Consider the following 15,392-nt stretch of genomic DNA (forward strand, 5'->3'; position numbering starts at 1 on the left):
GATTCCAGGACCCAGGCAATCCTACTTCTCCTCCTCTTTCTCTACTTGCCGCTTCCTGGACTCCTTGCCTCCTCCCCCAGATAGTGAGCTATCTCCAAGTTCAATCTCAAGGCTTCATTCTCCCCCCTCCCTCTCCCTCCCCGTGGATCTCCCACTGCCTCAGCCCCCACACCGCACCCCTGTGTGGTTAGATCTATGCCTCCAGGCCTGCCCTCTTGTGGGACATGAAATTGTATATTAGTGACGTGGGGGGCTGGGGACCAACCATTTGCTGAACTCCTATTATGTACCAGGCTCTGTAACACCCACATCACACAAAATAGCTCTATTACTAGTCCATTTTACAGATGAAATTGAAGTTTTGGGAGCTTATTGGATAACTATAAACCCAGGTCTATCTGACTCCAAAACTGAGAACTTTTTCCTTTGCATATGTGAACAGGGCTAACCCACAAATATTTATTACAAGTTTTCTTCATTCCTCCCTCAAGAAACCCACGCAGGAGTCCCCCATCACCTCAAACTCAGCCTTCTTGGACAGGAGCACTGCAGTTTCGCCCCATCCTCCGGTGCTCAATTTCCTGCCTTTGTCAAGGCTTCAGTCTTCTCCCTAGTGCTCAGTGCCCCAACTGCCCAGGGCAGTGGAGGACAGTGGCCACAGAGGGTGACAGAAGGCCATCCTGTCCACTCCACACTGCAGGCACAGTGACCACACCCAAGCACCTCCAGATTTCCCAACCTAGCCACCATCCCCACCTTGCCTGTGTGGTCCCATGCTCCTTCCCTGCAACACATGCTTCCTAATCCAACCACAAGGAACTGCATGGAACCAGTTTGTTTCCATGTACCAGGAATAGCTGACATAATTGCTCCAGATAGGCTAGTTGGATGAAGAGTGTGAAGTCCAGAGTAGGGGTTTCCCAGGTTCCCACCAAATCAAGGGAACAAGCCATGAGGAGGCACCCCCGGGAAGCTTAGGGGACAGGGCTAGAGTTCTGATCCAGCCCCTGCCTCCAGGCAGGCCCCAACCAAATCCACTGGAGTCAAATAGTTTTACAACTCTGGGACGACAATGATTGGGTAATGCTCCAAAATCCCTTATTTCCAATGAAGCAGAAAAAAAAACCTAATCCCTCCGCAGAGTCACCACAGTCTGCCTACAATGTGATTGAGCACCATCCATGTAATAGTTACTGTAAGAGGAGTACACAGAAGAAAATTCCCCTGGATTCCACATGACTTGTAGTCTTGAGAATTGGAGGCTTAAGAGAAGATGACTAGAGGATGACTTCCTAAAGCCTGGGGAGGAGAATCAGAGAAGGAACTGAGGCAGTGAGGACTCACTAGAGTCTCTTGAACAGATTTCCCATGCTGCATGGTCTGGGAGACAAATTCTGAGAAATTCTATGGATGTCAACTTAGGTTTCTGATGGGTAATAAAAGAATGACCTGGAACCGAGGAGATATAAATTATCTAAATAATTTTTCAGTGACCAGAGGAACTAGAATTCAGCTCCTGCAAGGCTGGAGAGAAATGCAAAAGATGGAACTAGGAAGTAGAATGGAGACAACTGACTCTGCATGTGCTATTTATGTCTCTCTAGAAAAATAGAGAAAAATCAGGACTCTACTTGAGATTCCCACCCTTGAGGCAGTACTTGTGTGCCCAGCCTTCTCTTTGCCTGGTGACATGGCCTGCCCAATTTTGCAAGCCAGTTGTTAAATGCAGCCGTTATTAGAAAGTAAATTATGTGAACTTGCAGTTAAATAAATTATATTAAAACAAAGATGATACCCAAAACTCACCACTTCCTGATTATTTTACTACAGCTCACTATCATCTAAGCTCTTAAGATTATTTACTTCCTCTACTGTTTCTGTGTTGTAGAAATACTATATATGGCATGCTGCAGAACAGTTCTCCCAACTGGTGCCTGTGATATCATGTTGGGAGGCTGAGATCAGCCATAGCCAGAGTATTAACATCGTGGAAATTGGCAAATGCTAGATCAGGGTTTCTCTGCCCCCACTCCACTCCCAAAGCCACTGTCAAACATTTATCACCACAGGTTTCCTCCTCCAGCACTGAACAAGGTTCATGCAAAAGAAAAGAAGAGAAAAGACCAAGGTGTCTCTGAAACAAAATCACTGAAGCAGAAACTTCCCTCCCTCATCACCCTGGGATGGTAAGTACATGATGACTGTGATTTCAGCCTTGGATTTAGGACTTCCCTGGCTTCCCTGTTGACTCACCCTAACAGGAAATTATTCTCAGAGTCCCTCTGAAATCTCTCTTGCTGCTTTTTAATGAGCTTTTTTTGCCAGAGCCTCAGTGTTCCCACCTCTCCAAAGGCGGCTGTGTCAGCATGGCTCCATGGTTCCTGGAACGGGAAAGATGATATCATTCAACACAACCTGCACAGCCAGCTGGCTGCCTCTGTCGCTCACCACCTTGCAGGAGGCTGAGCTGGAGGCTCTTCAGACTGGGAGCGCCCTCCCCAAGTCATCCTATTCAGTCCCCTGCCTTTGGGCAAAAGTGTACTAGGCACAATGCCCTGCTGAAGGTCTAACTATCTGTGAACAAGTCATCTTATAGGTGCTCATAAATGTCACCAAGTGAATGAAGGGATGGATGGGTCCTGGAGATCATGCTGCCCCCCCTGTTTAATCCCCTTTCCCCTCTACCTCTGCCCATCCCCAAGAACCCCTCCACCTCCCCAGCCCCCAAGTCATTTGTCTCTGTTTCCCTTTGTCTCATTATCATCTCTCATTTCTCCTCCCAAGCTCTGTGAAGGCAGAGTTGGCAATGCCATTACCCCTTTGCAAATACCCAAGTCATCTCAAGAGTTTCTTAGGTATATATTACCAGTAAGGTTCACGGCTTCCTAAACTCAGATACTCTGAAGCCCACGAGTACCCCATACTTCATGTGGCCCTGGGGTAGGAGTAGGAATAATTAGAAAGATGAGCTTCTCCTTAGGAGAAAAGAGACAAACACATAAGAGTCTGGGCTCTCAAACAGCAGGTGGTTGAGGAGAGGCGGGCAGAACTTATGACCTTGAAGTACTATGCTCTTCTGAAGACCCCCCACCCCTAGACCAGACCAGTGTTCAGTTGTGTGCCTGTTGCAGCCATCCGGTAGGGAGTACAACCACTTGGTTGTATTGGAAATGAGATGCTCTGGGCTCCCTAAAGTAGAACTTGGACCAAGGGATAAAAGCTATATGAGAGAAAAAAAAAGATATATGAGGACAAAAACTGGGTTCAAGAGAGAAAATAGTCTATTTAATATTGACAGTCAGAGGCCAAATGGCCTGCTTTGGGAGGTAGTGAGCTGCTACTGGAGGTATTCAAGAAGAGATTGGTATATCCTTTGTCAGGAATGCTGTAGAAGGAATTCAAATATCAGAGAAAGAGCCTGATGTCCTGGAGTTAAACATGCCTAGATTGAACCTTGAATTTAACTTTGTGGCCTTGGTCAAGATACCTAATCCCTAATCCCTTTGAGCCTCAGTTTCTTCATCTGTATAATGGTGATATTGCACAACCTCATAGGATTGAAGTAGGGAATAAATAAGCCAAATTATCAAAAAGCATGTGGCACTTAGTGGGTGCTTGGTAAATGCCAATCCCCTTCCCAGTAAAAGGGGGGCTGGGTTAGATGGCCCTGAAGGTCTTTTTACCCACCAAGAGTATGGCTCTGAAACCCTCTCTTGCGTTGAGAAGGAAGGCATACATCTGGGAGAGAGAAAGAAGTCAGGATTAGGTAGATGAGAGGAGAAAGAAGGATACTGAGAAAGTTAGAGAACACTTAGAGGTCATCCCTGACAGTCCCCTGTTTCCTCTCTTCTGACCTTCTACAATGAAAAAGGAAAAGTAGGATTTGGGATTTAAAGTCCAGCCTGAGGGGGTCTCAATTTCCCCATCTGTATAGTGAAGGAGTAAGATTTTTTTTTTAAGCTGGACTTCAGAGTAATAATTTTGAGCTTCCCTTCATTTTGCTCAGTAAACACAGCTCACCATAAATCCAGCCAAGGTCTTTCCCAGCAACTAGTACAACTATATAAACGGATTAACACCTGCAGACAACATATCTCTACCCATGGACAATTCTCTGGCCTGGGAGAATGAGGAATCAGCTTTATGTGATAATAAATGTGAAACAGCAACAATATCATTCAAGTGACACAAAAATAAAGGGAAAATATGAAGAAAAAAATCAAAGACACATATATACATACACACACACAAACCCAGAAATCTACCAGAAGAATAATATTGAGATCTTGGGTTTCATAGAACTAAATATAATATCTTATATTTCCAAAAATTGTCCAATGTATTAAAACAGAAATATTCCAATGTCACCACAGATAGATATAATATCAACAACTTGCAGTTCTCCCCAATAATTCATTTAAACCAATTGAAGGACCTAGACTACATTGAAAACATCCACCAAAATATTCCAGAGTTAAGTGTAAACAGTAGTATGGAAGAATCAAGGAGGAAGGCCAAATAAAATCAAGGCAGGCCAAACATATGAAGCACAAGTCCAACAAAAGGATTCTGAAGGAAATCTGTGCTAATTTGTAACATCCCTCATACAAGGAACCAAAGTGGAATGGTAACACAATCCAAATTTTATCATGGAAATAAGAGAACCCACTCTGCTTTTCCTGATCCGTGTCTCCTAGTAGACATGAAATTACTGATTTTAGGAACTGTATCTTTTCAACTCTATTTTTGCTACCAAAGCACAAATGATCTAACATAAAATCTATCTTATACATAAGATGGGAAACAGACAATCCAAACAACTCAGATGTAAAAATACCTACCCCTCTCGGTCACTGTGTTATCCTCATCAGGTGATCAAATACAAAATCACTCACATTCATCAAATACTCAGTTGAACTACAAGGCTCCCTCTTGAATTTTCAGCACTTAGTATGGACCTCATTGACTTTTAAAGTTTAATCTTGCTCAGCAAAGGAAATAATCCAGCCAAATTTCTTTTACTAATCATTTCTATTCCACATCAGAAATTCTTAAATCATAGGCAAGGAGGCATCATATTAGCAAAGCGTATTCCAGTGACCAACAGAAGATGTTGGATATGGAAAGACTAGTAGAACTGTTTCTTCTTGTCTGTAGCCCCCAGCTCGTTATACCACCCCTTCATCCCTTTGTCAACATGTACATCTAGAATACTCCCCATTTTAATTTGTTCGCTTACTAAATATATCCCTTGCAACTTTATCTCAAATATTGTTCTTTTAAGTAAGCACTCCCCGTCTCACTTATAAGAGACTTCTCACTCCTATTAACTCACAGTGCTTATTGATATCCACTTTTTTTTTTACCAGAAATGACTGAAACATCCTCAAAAATACATTGTAAATATCATGACAAGGTATTAAACAAAACAAATGCCGGTAGATGCTAAATTACTCAACTGACCCCTATCTAGGAATGGCTATTTCAGAGTGTAGGAGTATGGAGTCAGATACCAGATAGGCCTAGATGTTAATCACAGATATTCCATCACAAGGAAATAACTGTAAACTATCTAAAAACTTGTTTTCTAACATAAAAAATTTAGTAGTGCTGCCACATTCATTCACTTAGTATTTCTCAAACATCTACTGTGTAATGGACTCTGTGAAAGTCGATCAATTTGACAACTTGGAAAAAAAAACCATAAAATTAATTGTCCTAAAACACCAACTGGGTCCACGTGAAGGGATTTACTATCCTAACCGTGTTCCATAATACATGCTCCATAAGTGCTATTCCCCCTCCTTCCTGGACATCACTTCGAACCCTAGAACTCTGGTGCTTTTTTAACGTCAGCGGTGGTAGTCTTATTTTTACATGTCCTTGTTTCTGTCTTGCCAGGCGCCTGCGCGTCTGTGATTCAAGGACAAGTTTCCTTTTAGCTTTCGACAACACACAGAACCTCACTAGAGTTTCAGAGCGTATTATTCTCAAGAGCAAATCTTGGCTTGACATGGAAACTTTGAAGACTTGGAAATGGCAGGTGTATTATTGCACTCTGCCAGTTCCTCGAATATCCGTACTTTATTTTCACAGAAATTCTGAGCTAATTTTTTTTCTGTTTTCTACACTTCGTAGGTCGTTTAAAGGAGTCGGATTAGATGGCCCCTACCGGCTCTGACCGCTAGGGATCTAAGAAGAGGAAGGTTGGAGATGGTGCAGGACTGTGGTAACGGGCAACCACCGCCCTCCCCACGGAGGGGGCCCTCCGACCCGCGCCCAGCCTCGTGCAACACGGACAGCCACCTGTCTCAAGTCTTAAAGTTTCTTTATTGTGCTAACACTGCTGCCTCGGAGCTCAGCTCTCACACACTGAACCATTCATTCCAGACCCCTACCCCCCAGGCCCGAGGCCCTCTGCTTTGGCTGGGGGCACCGGGCTTCTGGCCTCAACCGCTCTAGGACACTGACTCCGCTTCCCCCTCCCTCCCTCATCCCCGAGCCTCCGAACTTCGGGGTGCGGAGAAGGCTTCAGACCGCCTTCCTCTGCCCTCGCCCACCCACTCCCATTTGGGGAGAGGAGGCTTTGCCTCCCTACGCATTTCCCGAGGGAAATGCCTTCAACCCCCAGCCGCCGGACGGCGGGGGGCAAGCGAGGTCGGCACCAGCCCAAACGTGTCCCCAGCTGCGGGCAGAGAGCCCCGCACCCTCCTCCCGGCCAGGGCGCAGCCTGGCGCGGCGCAGCACGCGCGCTCACACCAAGAGACCGTCCTTGCACTGCAGCGGCCCCTGGGCGCAGTCGGCTGTCTCCACGCCCTTAACCTTGACGTAGATCTGGGAGGGGCCCGCTTCGCAGGCGGCGGCGTTGGCTGTGGCTGTGCAGGACGCCAGGGCCACGTCCTCGGGGCCACTGCAGGGCGGAGGCGCGTACTTGCGGCGCAGGGAGCGGCTGACGTTCTGGGTCGGGTACCCCAGGAGGTGGGTGACGCGGCTGCCGCGCCCGCTGGCCTTGCACCCGGGCGCCACGGCGTCCTCTCTGTGGAAAACAACAGGCGGGCGAGTGAGCGGGCTCCTCCGCGGCGCGGCGTGGGCACGGCCCGGACAGAGCCAGAGGCTCTTGGCAACCTCTTGTCTCCCGCGCCTCCCTCCTCTTGCCCTCACCTCTTTGCCTCGGCATCGACCTACTCTCCTTTCTGCTCCTTCCTGGGCCGACGCCCGCGCAGCTGTCCCGGGGACCACCATCCCCATCCTCCAGATAGGGCTGGTCCACACGTATCCGGACAGCCATGGCAGACAGCCCCATCCAGGTGCCCTCCGATCCCTTCTGATGTTCTGCAGAACCACCGCCTCTAATAGGCAGGGAGCCCCAGGGATCCGGAACAGCTGCTTTCCCTTTCCTTCTGTCCCTAAGTAACCCTGGCCTGGCGCGGGCTTGCGCTCACGCGCTCTCTCTCCCCTTCCCTTCTCACCTCCTGCCCTTCGATCTTCTCCATCCCCGAGGCACTGCAATCATTAGCACTGCTAGTCCTGTTCTATTTTTTATTTCTAGTTTGCTTCTAATATAAGTTATTAACACTAGTCTTATTAGCTCTTTTTAAATAAGCTTGTCAGAGTTCTTACCGGCACAATACAGGGGAAACGTGAAAAAACATAGGCCCTGCCCTCCTGGAGCTTACAGTCTAGACAAGACAGAGAGGTGCGTAGGCAGGAGGGAGATGGAGGGCAGGAGAGCAGAGGTGAAGACTGGGAAGGGGAGAGACAGAAAAGCCATGCGGCGGGTGGCAGGTCGACATGCTGCGGTCCCAGCACTCCGTGGCGATGCCGAGCAGGGTTGGGGTGGGGGTCCCCGCCGGCCGGTGGCAGGCAGGGGTGAGACGGGCAGGGCGCCGCTCCCCTGCCGCACAGCAGCATGCAGCATGCATCAGGTTTTACCTGATCTCATTAGCCAAGTCGCCGCAGGCCCCTCTGCCGACCCCGCCGCCGTTGCTGTAGCCGAAGGCACCGCGGGTGACGCCAGCCCCGGCGCCCCCGCAGCAGCAGCACACGAGCCCCCAGATGCCCACCGCCAGGCAGGCCAGCGCGAGCAGAGAGCCCAGCACGGCGCCGATGATCATGCCTACACGCCGGGAGTCTGCGGAGAGAAGGGATGGCCAGTCAGTTTTCTCCCAGCCTGCCAGGTGCCTGCCTGACCAGAGGGTGCCAGGGCAGGGGTCCGTGGGAAAAGGGAAGAGGGATTTGCGGGGTCTCCAAGCCCTGGAACACCCAGAGAGGAGGATATAAGGAGACGCAAGTTAACCCCTTGTGCCTGCATGTTTTTCCCAGGGCTTTCGGCTGCTCTAAGCAGAGGCCTATAGACCCATGGCAGTGGAAAGACAGAGCCCGCTGAGGCTCCAAACTAGAGCCCAGGTGCCTCCGCCCCAACTCGCCCAGCTAGCAGGCCCTCAGAGCTGCTGCACCCACCTGAGACCTTCACCTCCACCACACAAACGCTGTAGCCCACTTGGTTGGCCACTGTGCACTGATACAGCCCATCATCGGCTCTGGAAACATCCTTCAACACCAGGTCACCGTTGTTCAGGCCTGAAATTGAAGCAGAGGGGCCTGGTCTCTGAAATCTCCCACCCCAGCCTCAGCCCCTGTGAGGCGGGAGATGGGACACCCACTCTGGAAGGAAGGAAGGTGTATGCGTGCGTGTGAGCGCACCCACGTGCACACACACACACACACACAGGTCCTCTCCACTCTCAGGGTGATTCACCCTCCCCCTGCTAAGACAGAGGCAAGGAAGGACCCCTCTCCCAGCAGCAAGACAGAGACACCATTAGTTCACTCTGTGACCATAGGGAAATATGTCCCCTCTCTGAGCCTTGGTCTCCTCCTTTGTGCAGTGAGGACAGGGTAAGACCAGAGGAACTCTAAGGTCCCTGCTAGCTCTGTTATTCTTTGTTTGACTGAGTATTATTCAGCTTTTCTATGTGCTGGGAGTTTACACACCTGCCCCATTGAATCCTCACATGCCCCTGAAAGGTAGACATTAGTATTCCCTTTTCACATATGAAGAAATCAAGGCACAGGGAGGGTAAGCCATGCTCTTTCCATACTAACCACACTGCTTTTGACTGACTCCCACTGTTGGCTTCTCTTTTTCCCTCAATAGCAGCTGCTGGGACAGGCCCACGGGGGGGACTCTCCCACAGGGGTTCCAGGTTTGACTTGGTGCCAGAGATAACCCAAGGAAGCCCCAGTAGGTCCCAGAGTCTCTGATCTTCTGCTTGTCCCCACTCTGCCCTCGCTGAGGTTCCCCTCACCTTGAGTCATGGAGCTGTGGAAGGACTCCTGGTAGGAGAGCTCAGAGTGGAAGCTGTGCTGGGAGGCGTAGGACCCAGCTCGGTAAGGGTAAGTGTGCCCACTGATCTTGGCCCACTTGTAGGAGAGGGGCTGGGAGCCCCCATTGGCAAAGCACTTCAGGACCACGTCGTTGCCATATGTCATGTGGCCCTCAGTCCAACACATGGGTACTGCAGGGCGTGCTGCAAGGAGACAGGCAATTGTGAACCAGGGCCCAGCTGAGAGGCAGAGCTGGGCTCAGAGTGGCCAAGCTGCCTTTGGCTCTGAAGCCTAAGGAAGGGGAGCCCAGAGGAGTCTGGCCATACCTTGCACAGTAACGATGACCTTCCGGGTGGCCATGGTGGTCTTCTTCACCCTGCACTCATAGGTGGCTGTGTCAGATACCTGCAGGTTCATGAGGTTGATGGAGGCATCGTACTGGCTGGGGTCCGAGGCTGCAAATCGGACCCTCTGCTGCAGATGGGGGAGGTTGCCGTGATTGATCCTTTTGTCCTGGTAACTTAAGAACTGTGAAGAAGAGAGGTGATACAGGAGGACCATGCAAGTTGGTGATACAGGAGGACCATGCAAGTTGGTGCTTTGGGCAATTCACTGAACATCTCTGAGACTCAGTTTTCTCAGCTGAAAATGGGAATGATGATGCCCATTCTTACATGATAGGTCAGATCAGGTGAGGTCAAGCTCTTTAGAAAGTATAAGGTCAGGCTGGGAACGTCTTCAGGGGCCTATACCTCATCTTCCCTTTGGAATGGGGAGGGAGGAGGTGAACCGACTGGCTGGCTTGATTCACGATTGCAGACCTGTCATCCCTGTTGCCCTATTCCCTGAGAGGCTTTGGGGGAAGTTCAAGGTCTTAGTTTCATTATTTGCCCTGCTTCTTCCCTCAGGGTGCTGGCTGCCCAACAGGCAGACACCGTGAAGTGCAGGGTAAGGGGACCCCGTGCCCAGTACTCACCACGTTCTCCCGATGTGCGGGGTCCGAATTGACCTGCATCCACTCGATGTCCAGCCCACTGGGACCATAATCCTCAGGGTCCAGGATGTAGGGGCAGCCCAGCCTCACATTGTCACCTTCCGCCAGGTACAGGACCTCCTGGCCATCCCCGTTGATCCGCACAGCAGACAGCAGTGCTGGGGGCAGCAGAACAGCGGGGTGAGTGGGGGCAGAGCCAGGGCCTGAGGAGTCAGCTTTAGCCCCTCCTCCCCCATTCTCTGTCCCAGGTCTCAATGGGGCTTCCATTGGCAGGAGGGGCTGCTCTGTGTGTGTGTGTGTGTGTGTGTGTGTGTTTGTGAATTGCTATAGGCATGTCTGTGTGTACTTGTGTTGCATGTTTGTTCATGTGGCAGTGTCTGCATACTATGGACACATATATATTCTATGAGTGTGGAGGTTTGCATCTGAATACTGTTTTCATCTGAATACTGAATAGCTGTTATGTACGCTTATATGTATACATGATTGTGTGTGTGCATGTATGAGTGTGTACACTGTGTGCTTATCAGTATTTGTGGCTGCTATGTGTACTCTAAAGATATTCGTGCACATGACCATGTAGAGTGTCTGCTTATATACTTACATGCTAGTATGGGTGTGCTAGTGTGTGTGTGTGGGCATGTGGAGCACACAGAGCTGTTAATGCTCTGGTGGAAGAGCCTGACTGGTTAAATGCCACTTGTCTGGGCTCTGCCTGGGCTGAGTGAAGTGCTCCTGTCCAGGGGCAGGAGGATGGATACAGTGGCTTCTGAGGTTCCTCCCCAGCCCAAGAAGCAGAAGACTGAGTGAGCTGCCTGTGGCTGTGTATGACAGTGTGTGTCTGTGGCTATATGCCTCTGTGTGGTATTGTGTGGTGGTGTGTGACAGTGTGAGCCTGCCTGTGTAAGTGCTCAAAGTGGTAGTGTGTGCCCGTGGGTGATAATGGGCAGGTGTGACCGGGAGCCTGGCTGTGTTTGTGTGACAGTGAGTGATGGTGCGTGCCTGGGACTATGGCCACAGGTATCTGTAGGACAACGTGAGCCTTGTGTGATGATATGTGGCATTGTGGACTGTGTGTCCTTCCCCTCATGTGATTGTGTGGCTAGGGTACAGCTGCCCCCACACGCTCGCTCCCATTGAGGCCCCTCCTGCCACTGAGTCAGCGGCAGGCAGCCCTGGGGGAGGAGCCAGGATCCCAGGATCTGGGAGCTCAGGACTGAGCTCCTCTCCTGCCCTACCCTGCAGCCCCAGGCAAGCCGAGCCCCAACCGGTTGGACCTAGAGAGGGATAAGAAGGGGGCTGTACCCAGGGCCCCACCCTGGGCACTCTGCCCTCTGCCTCCCCGGCCCCTCAGCCAGTCTCGCTCCCTTTCCATCTGCTTTCCTTTTTGAGTCAACATGTCCTTTGGAGTCCCAGCCCCAGGTCTCACCATCATTCTCTTCTGTCCTTCTCTGGCTCAAGACCATGGTCACACTTAGAGAACATCTCTCTCTCTTTCTCTCTCTCTCTCTGTCTCTCACACACAATTACACACAGTCATAGGCAAACAAATCGACACACAAACACACTCTTACAAGCCTTCAAAATGCAGATACATTCCTATGCAGCCCCACCTTCCTACACACACAGACACTGTCAGATCTATGCAAACACAGACACGCATCTGCACACAAACACAGGTACATATTAATCCAAAAGACACACCCACTACATGCTCATATAGTTCATATGTGTGTATGTTCACGACCAGACATATCTGCAGAGGCCCTGCTTGGAAGGCTTAGCTGGGCTCTAGAGAGACCTGTCTAGAGCCCAGCAAGGACCCTTTTAACACCAACACCTCAGGGGTCACTGAACTTACCCCCTAGGAACCCTGCTTGGGCAGTCAGCCATGGCCTAACCCAGCTAGATTCCAGTGTGACCCACAGCACGCAGGCAGCAACTGGGGCTCTAACGGGACCAGTGATGCCTCCTCCAGCCCCAGGCCAAGAGAAAACCAGCTCATTCCTGAGATAAGGATCCTGCTACCGTGTGCCAGATCCTGGGGCGGCACAGCAAGCCAGGGAGAGGTGAGCCAGAGCTCAGCTGGGAGCAGAGGCTCCACCCTGGGGAAGCCACTAGAAGAGCCCACACAGGGAGGATTCTTTCCCCATGCCACAGGTAAGTATTCAGGGAGAGGGCTTGGGAAGAAGGGACAGGCTGGAAGAAACGGGCCTCCACTCTGCACTAGGCTGAGAGTTTCTTCAACTGTCCCTGGCCAGGGAGCCTCGCCCAGCTTTTCCATTTCCTTAGACGTTTTCTCAACCTCCTCCCAGAGTTCCAGCCTTTCTGCACCCCTCCCTCTCCCTGGGAGGTTTTTCCTGGCGTCTCACCTGGCACTGAGGAAGTACTTCCAGGGAACCTGAGAAAGAGAGAGGCTGGGGAGAGGGAGGAAAGCCAGTTTGGAAGAGAGAACTGATGGGGAGACTTGGGGAAATACGGGAACTGGGCGAGTCACAACAGGCTCTTGAAGGAAGAGGACAGCGGTGATTAATTGTCACCCCACAAAAGCACCAGGGCTGGACGCCTTCTACGAGGTGTCACCGCAATAGTAGTGTCTGCTCTTGGCTTGTAAATCGTTTCTGAATTTTCACGCTGCCCCCAGAACTCTAGAGCCTCTCTCTGGGGCAGAAGGGGGGAGAAAAGGCGGCTCCCACAAACGGTACTGGTGCGTAAAGCACGCAGCGCTGAGTCTGTCCTCACACACCCGTGGACACACAACACACACAGAAAGGTCGCAGGTCCCCGCAGCACAGCCGGAGCTTCCTGAGTGGGCTCTGCCAGGCCGGCTCTCACTAGCCAAGGAGCGGGTGCAGCTGTTCTGCCAGAAATGCCATCATTCACACACACACACACACGTACACATTCACGCTCACACAAAGGCCGAAAATGTTCCCCCTTCCCACACTCCTCCCCCACACCCCCTCACCGCAAATCCAGACCAGCTGAGCACGCAGAGCACCTGCACACAGCAGTGAGCCCCACAGGGCACATGGACACATGAAGGTCCCCTCACAGACCTCCACCCCTCACACGTGACCCAGCACAGGCTCTCCCAGGGAGAGGGCCCCCAGCAGCGTCCAGACCCAGTGGCAGCAGGGCAAGGGTGGGCAGCACCTGCCAGGGCATCTCTGGCCGCCTTTGAGGCTCCCCTGTGAGCCCTTTCGTCCCCTTTTCCCTCCCATCCAGCCTCGTGCTGGGTGTCCCGCCCACTGCCCAGCCCCGTACCTGGGCTCAGGCACACAAGTAGAAGATGGAACGCTCCTCCGCGAACTCCCATGTCTCTAGGCTCGGCGTTTCCTCCACCTGGGCTGGGTATCCTGTGGGCTGCGGTGTGGGTGTGAGGGGGCTGGTGGAGGGAGGGGGAGCCGAGGGCCCAGACACGGCCTGGGGTGGCAGGAAGGTGCAATGAGTGCCCGGCTGGGGAGCAGCCAGAGTTATTTCTATGGAAGGGAGGGGGCCTGGTCCCCGCCTTAGGGAGGAGTCCCAGGAACCCTAATTAGCGGGGTGACAGGGTGGCCTACCCAGGCATTACCCAGCCCTTACCAAGCTCTTCCCTGTCCCAAGTGTGGCACAGGGCAGCCAGCGGGACTTGTAATTAGGCACCTGTTAAACTTCACTTCCTCCTGATCACGTCCTGGGGGTGACAACAGTCACCCCATTTACAGCTTCAATTTACAGCTCCCCTCACCACTCATTTCCTGCCTCCTTCCCTGGAGGAAGTGAGGAGGATGGAGAAGCCAGGCTTGTGGAGGAATGGTGGCCACGCCTTGAGGAGTTAACACTGACCCCAGGGCACAGGGGCCTGCCACCCCCTTCCCCAGTGCAGACTCCAGCATCCAAGTCCCACCCCTGCCAGCATCCCTGACCCTCCAGGGCCCCTCACCATGTCAAGATCTGTGAGAAGGGGCATGAGGGAAGGAGACATTTCCCCCATGCTGGGACCTGGGGCTGGAGGGGAGGCCCAGGCAGATGAAGGGGACCCAAGAATGACCCACCTGCCTTTCCCCTGAGGCCTCTGGCCTTTCAAAGGGAGTCAGGCTTCCTGAGCTCCAAGAGGAGGGAAGGGGTATGTCAGAAACAGTCTCCCCCAGATGTCCCCTTGGACTCCAGGTCACCCCAAGTGTAAAGGACCCCTGGGAGCCAGGGGTGTTATGGGGGACCCGGGGTGTGTGGTGGGAGTGAGGTGAGTGTGTGGGGTGGGGGAAGCAATGTTGGAGAGTACAGTGCCAGGACTGGGGAAGGGGTGTGCCCGAGTGTGTGCACCCTTCACAGGGACGTGTGTGTGCGAGGGAGGCAGGGTGTCTGTATGCCAGGGAGTCTCTGTTGAGGAGGGCAAGCCTTCTGTGTGTACTTCTTTAAGGGATCACTTGGTGTCCTGGCTTCTATGCACAGGAACAATGGCCAGGCCTTGAATGAACTGGGTCCTTGAGACCCAGGACCCTCAAAACCTGCCTGGTCATCAGGGTGACTAAGCCAGCACAGTCCTGGGCAGGCTGGAGCTGGGGTGGGGGTGGTCCTGGTGGGCAGGGGGAGAAGGTAGAGGGCCAGCCTTTGGTCGGCCCAAGGGGTACAGAACAGCCTTGTGTCTCCCCTGGACACGGTGGTGGGGCTCCGGTCATGAGTGGCCCTGTTCAATAGCCCACCTTCCTCAAAAGAGTCAGAGCCCGTCCCCCACCCCTGACATTGGGCACAGGAAGGACAGAGGGGGAAGAGTCTTGGGGAGTTATGGGCTCAGGGATGCTGCCAGAGCCCACCCCTTTGGGAAAAACAAGACAAAACAATAAGGAAGCACAAGGAGTCCATACATTCCCTCCACCTGAACTCCCAACAATAGCAGGCTGCTTCGGGGCCAACCAGATGTACACATGAATATCTTTATTTCCTTATTTATGTTGAGGTTTATGGGATTGTCCTGCACCCTCTGGAGAGCAGGTATCATCATTCCATTTTACAGATGGGGAAACAGGGGGTCTGGAGAAACATGGAGAGTCAGCCCAGGTGATGCTGCTGGGGCTAAGTGGGGGATACC

The 15,392-nt window shown here is 51.9% G+C and overlaps 1 protein-coding gene, 1 long non-coding RNA gene and 1 other non-coding gene across 3 annotated transcripts; 1 reads left to right on the forward strand and 2 right to left on the reverse strand.

The window, feature by feature from the left end:
- Positions 1-3,962: 3,962 nt before the first annotated feature.
- On the reverse strand, positions 3,963-4,029 carry LOC123636298. Its single transcript, XR_006734488.1, has one exon. It is a non-coding gene; the product is annotated as a small nucleolar RNA SNORD64 (small nucleolar RNA).
- Positions 4,030-6,340: 2,311 nt separating this feature from the next.
- Positions 6,341-13,848, reverse strand: VSIG8 (V-set and immunoglobulin domain containing 8). The gene is made up of 7 exons (XM_045547060.1): positions 13,589-13,848; positions 10,304-10,479; positions 9,654-9,855; positions 9,309-9,530; positions 8,461-8,580; positions 7,933-8,131; positions 6,341-7,036 (listed from the first exon to the last, which is right to left on the reverse strand). Exons 1-7 carry the CDS (start codon positions 13,638-13,640, stop codon positions 6,754-6,756), a joined length of 1,254 nt encoding a protein of 417 aa, XP_045403016.1. The 5' UTR covers positions 13,641-13,848; the 3' UTR covers positions 6,341-6,753.
- Positions 10,233-12,222, forward strand: LOC123635174. The gene is made up of 3 exons (XR_006734068.1): positions 10,233-10,275; positions 10,430-10,501; positions 12,190-12,222. It is a non-coding gene; the product is annotated as an uncharacterized LOC123635174 (long non-coding RNA).
- Positions 13,849-15,392: the final 1,544 nt, after the last annotated feature.

The sequence above is a fragment of the Lemur catta genome, chromosome 3 (genome assembly GCF_020740605.2).
Source record: "Lemur catta isolate mLemCat1 chromosome 3, mLemCat1.pri, whole genome shotgun sequence".
Classification (NCBI taxonomy): Eukaryota; Metazoa; Chordata; class Mammalia; order Primates; family Lemuridae; genus Lemur; species Lemur catta.

Excerpts from the sequence above, each read along its gene's own strand:
- VSIG8 (XM_045547060.1), bottom strand. The coding sequence starts at position 13,640 with ATGGGAGTTCGCGGAGGAGCGTTCCATCTTCTACTTGTGTGCCTGAGC. Across the intron at positions 10,480-13,588 it reads ACTTGTGTGCCTGAGCCCAG|CACTGCTGTCTGCTGTGCGG; the intron begins GTACGGGGCTGG and ends TGCTGCCCCCAG. Across the intron at positions 9,531-9,653 it reads GGTCATCGTTACTGTGCAAG|CACGCCCTGCAGTACCCATG; the intron begins GTATGGCCAGAC and ends GTCTCCTTGCAG.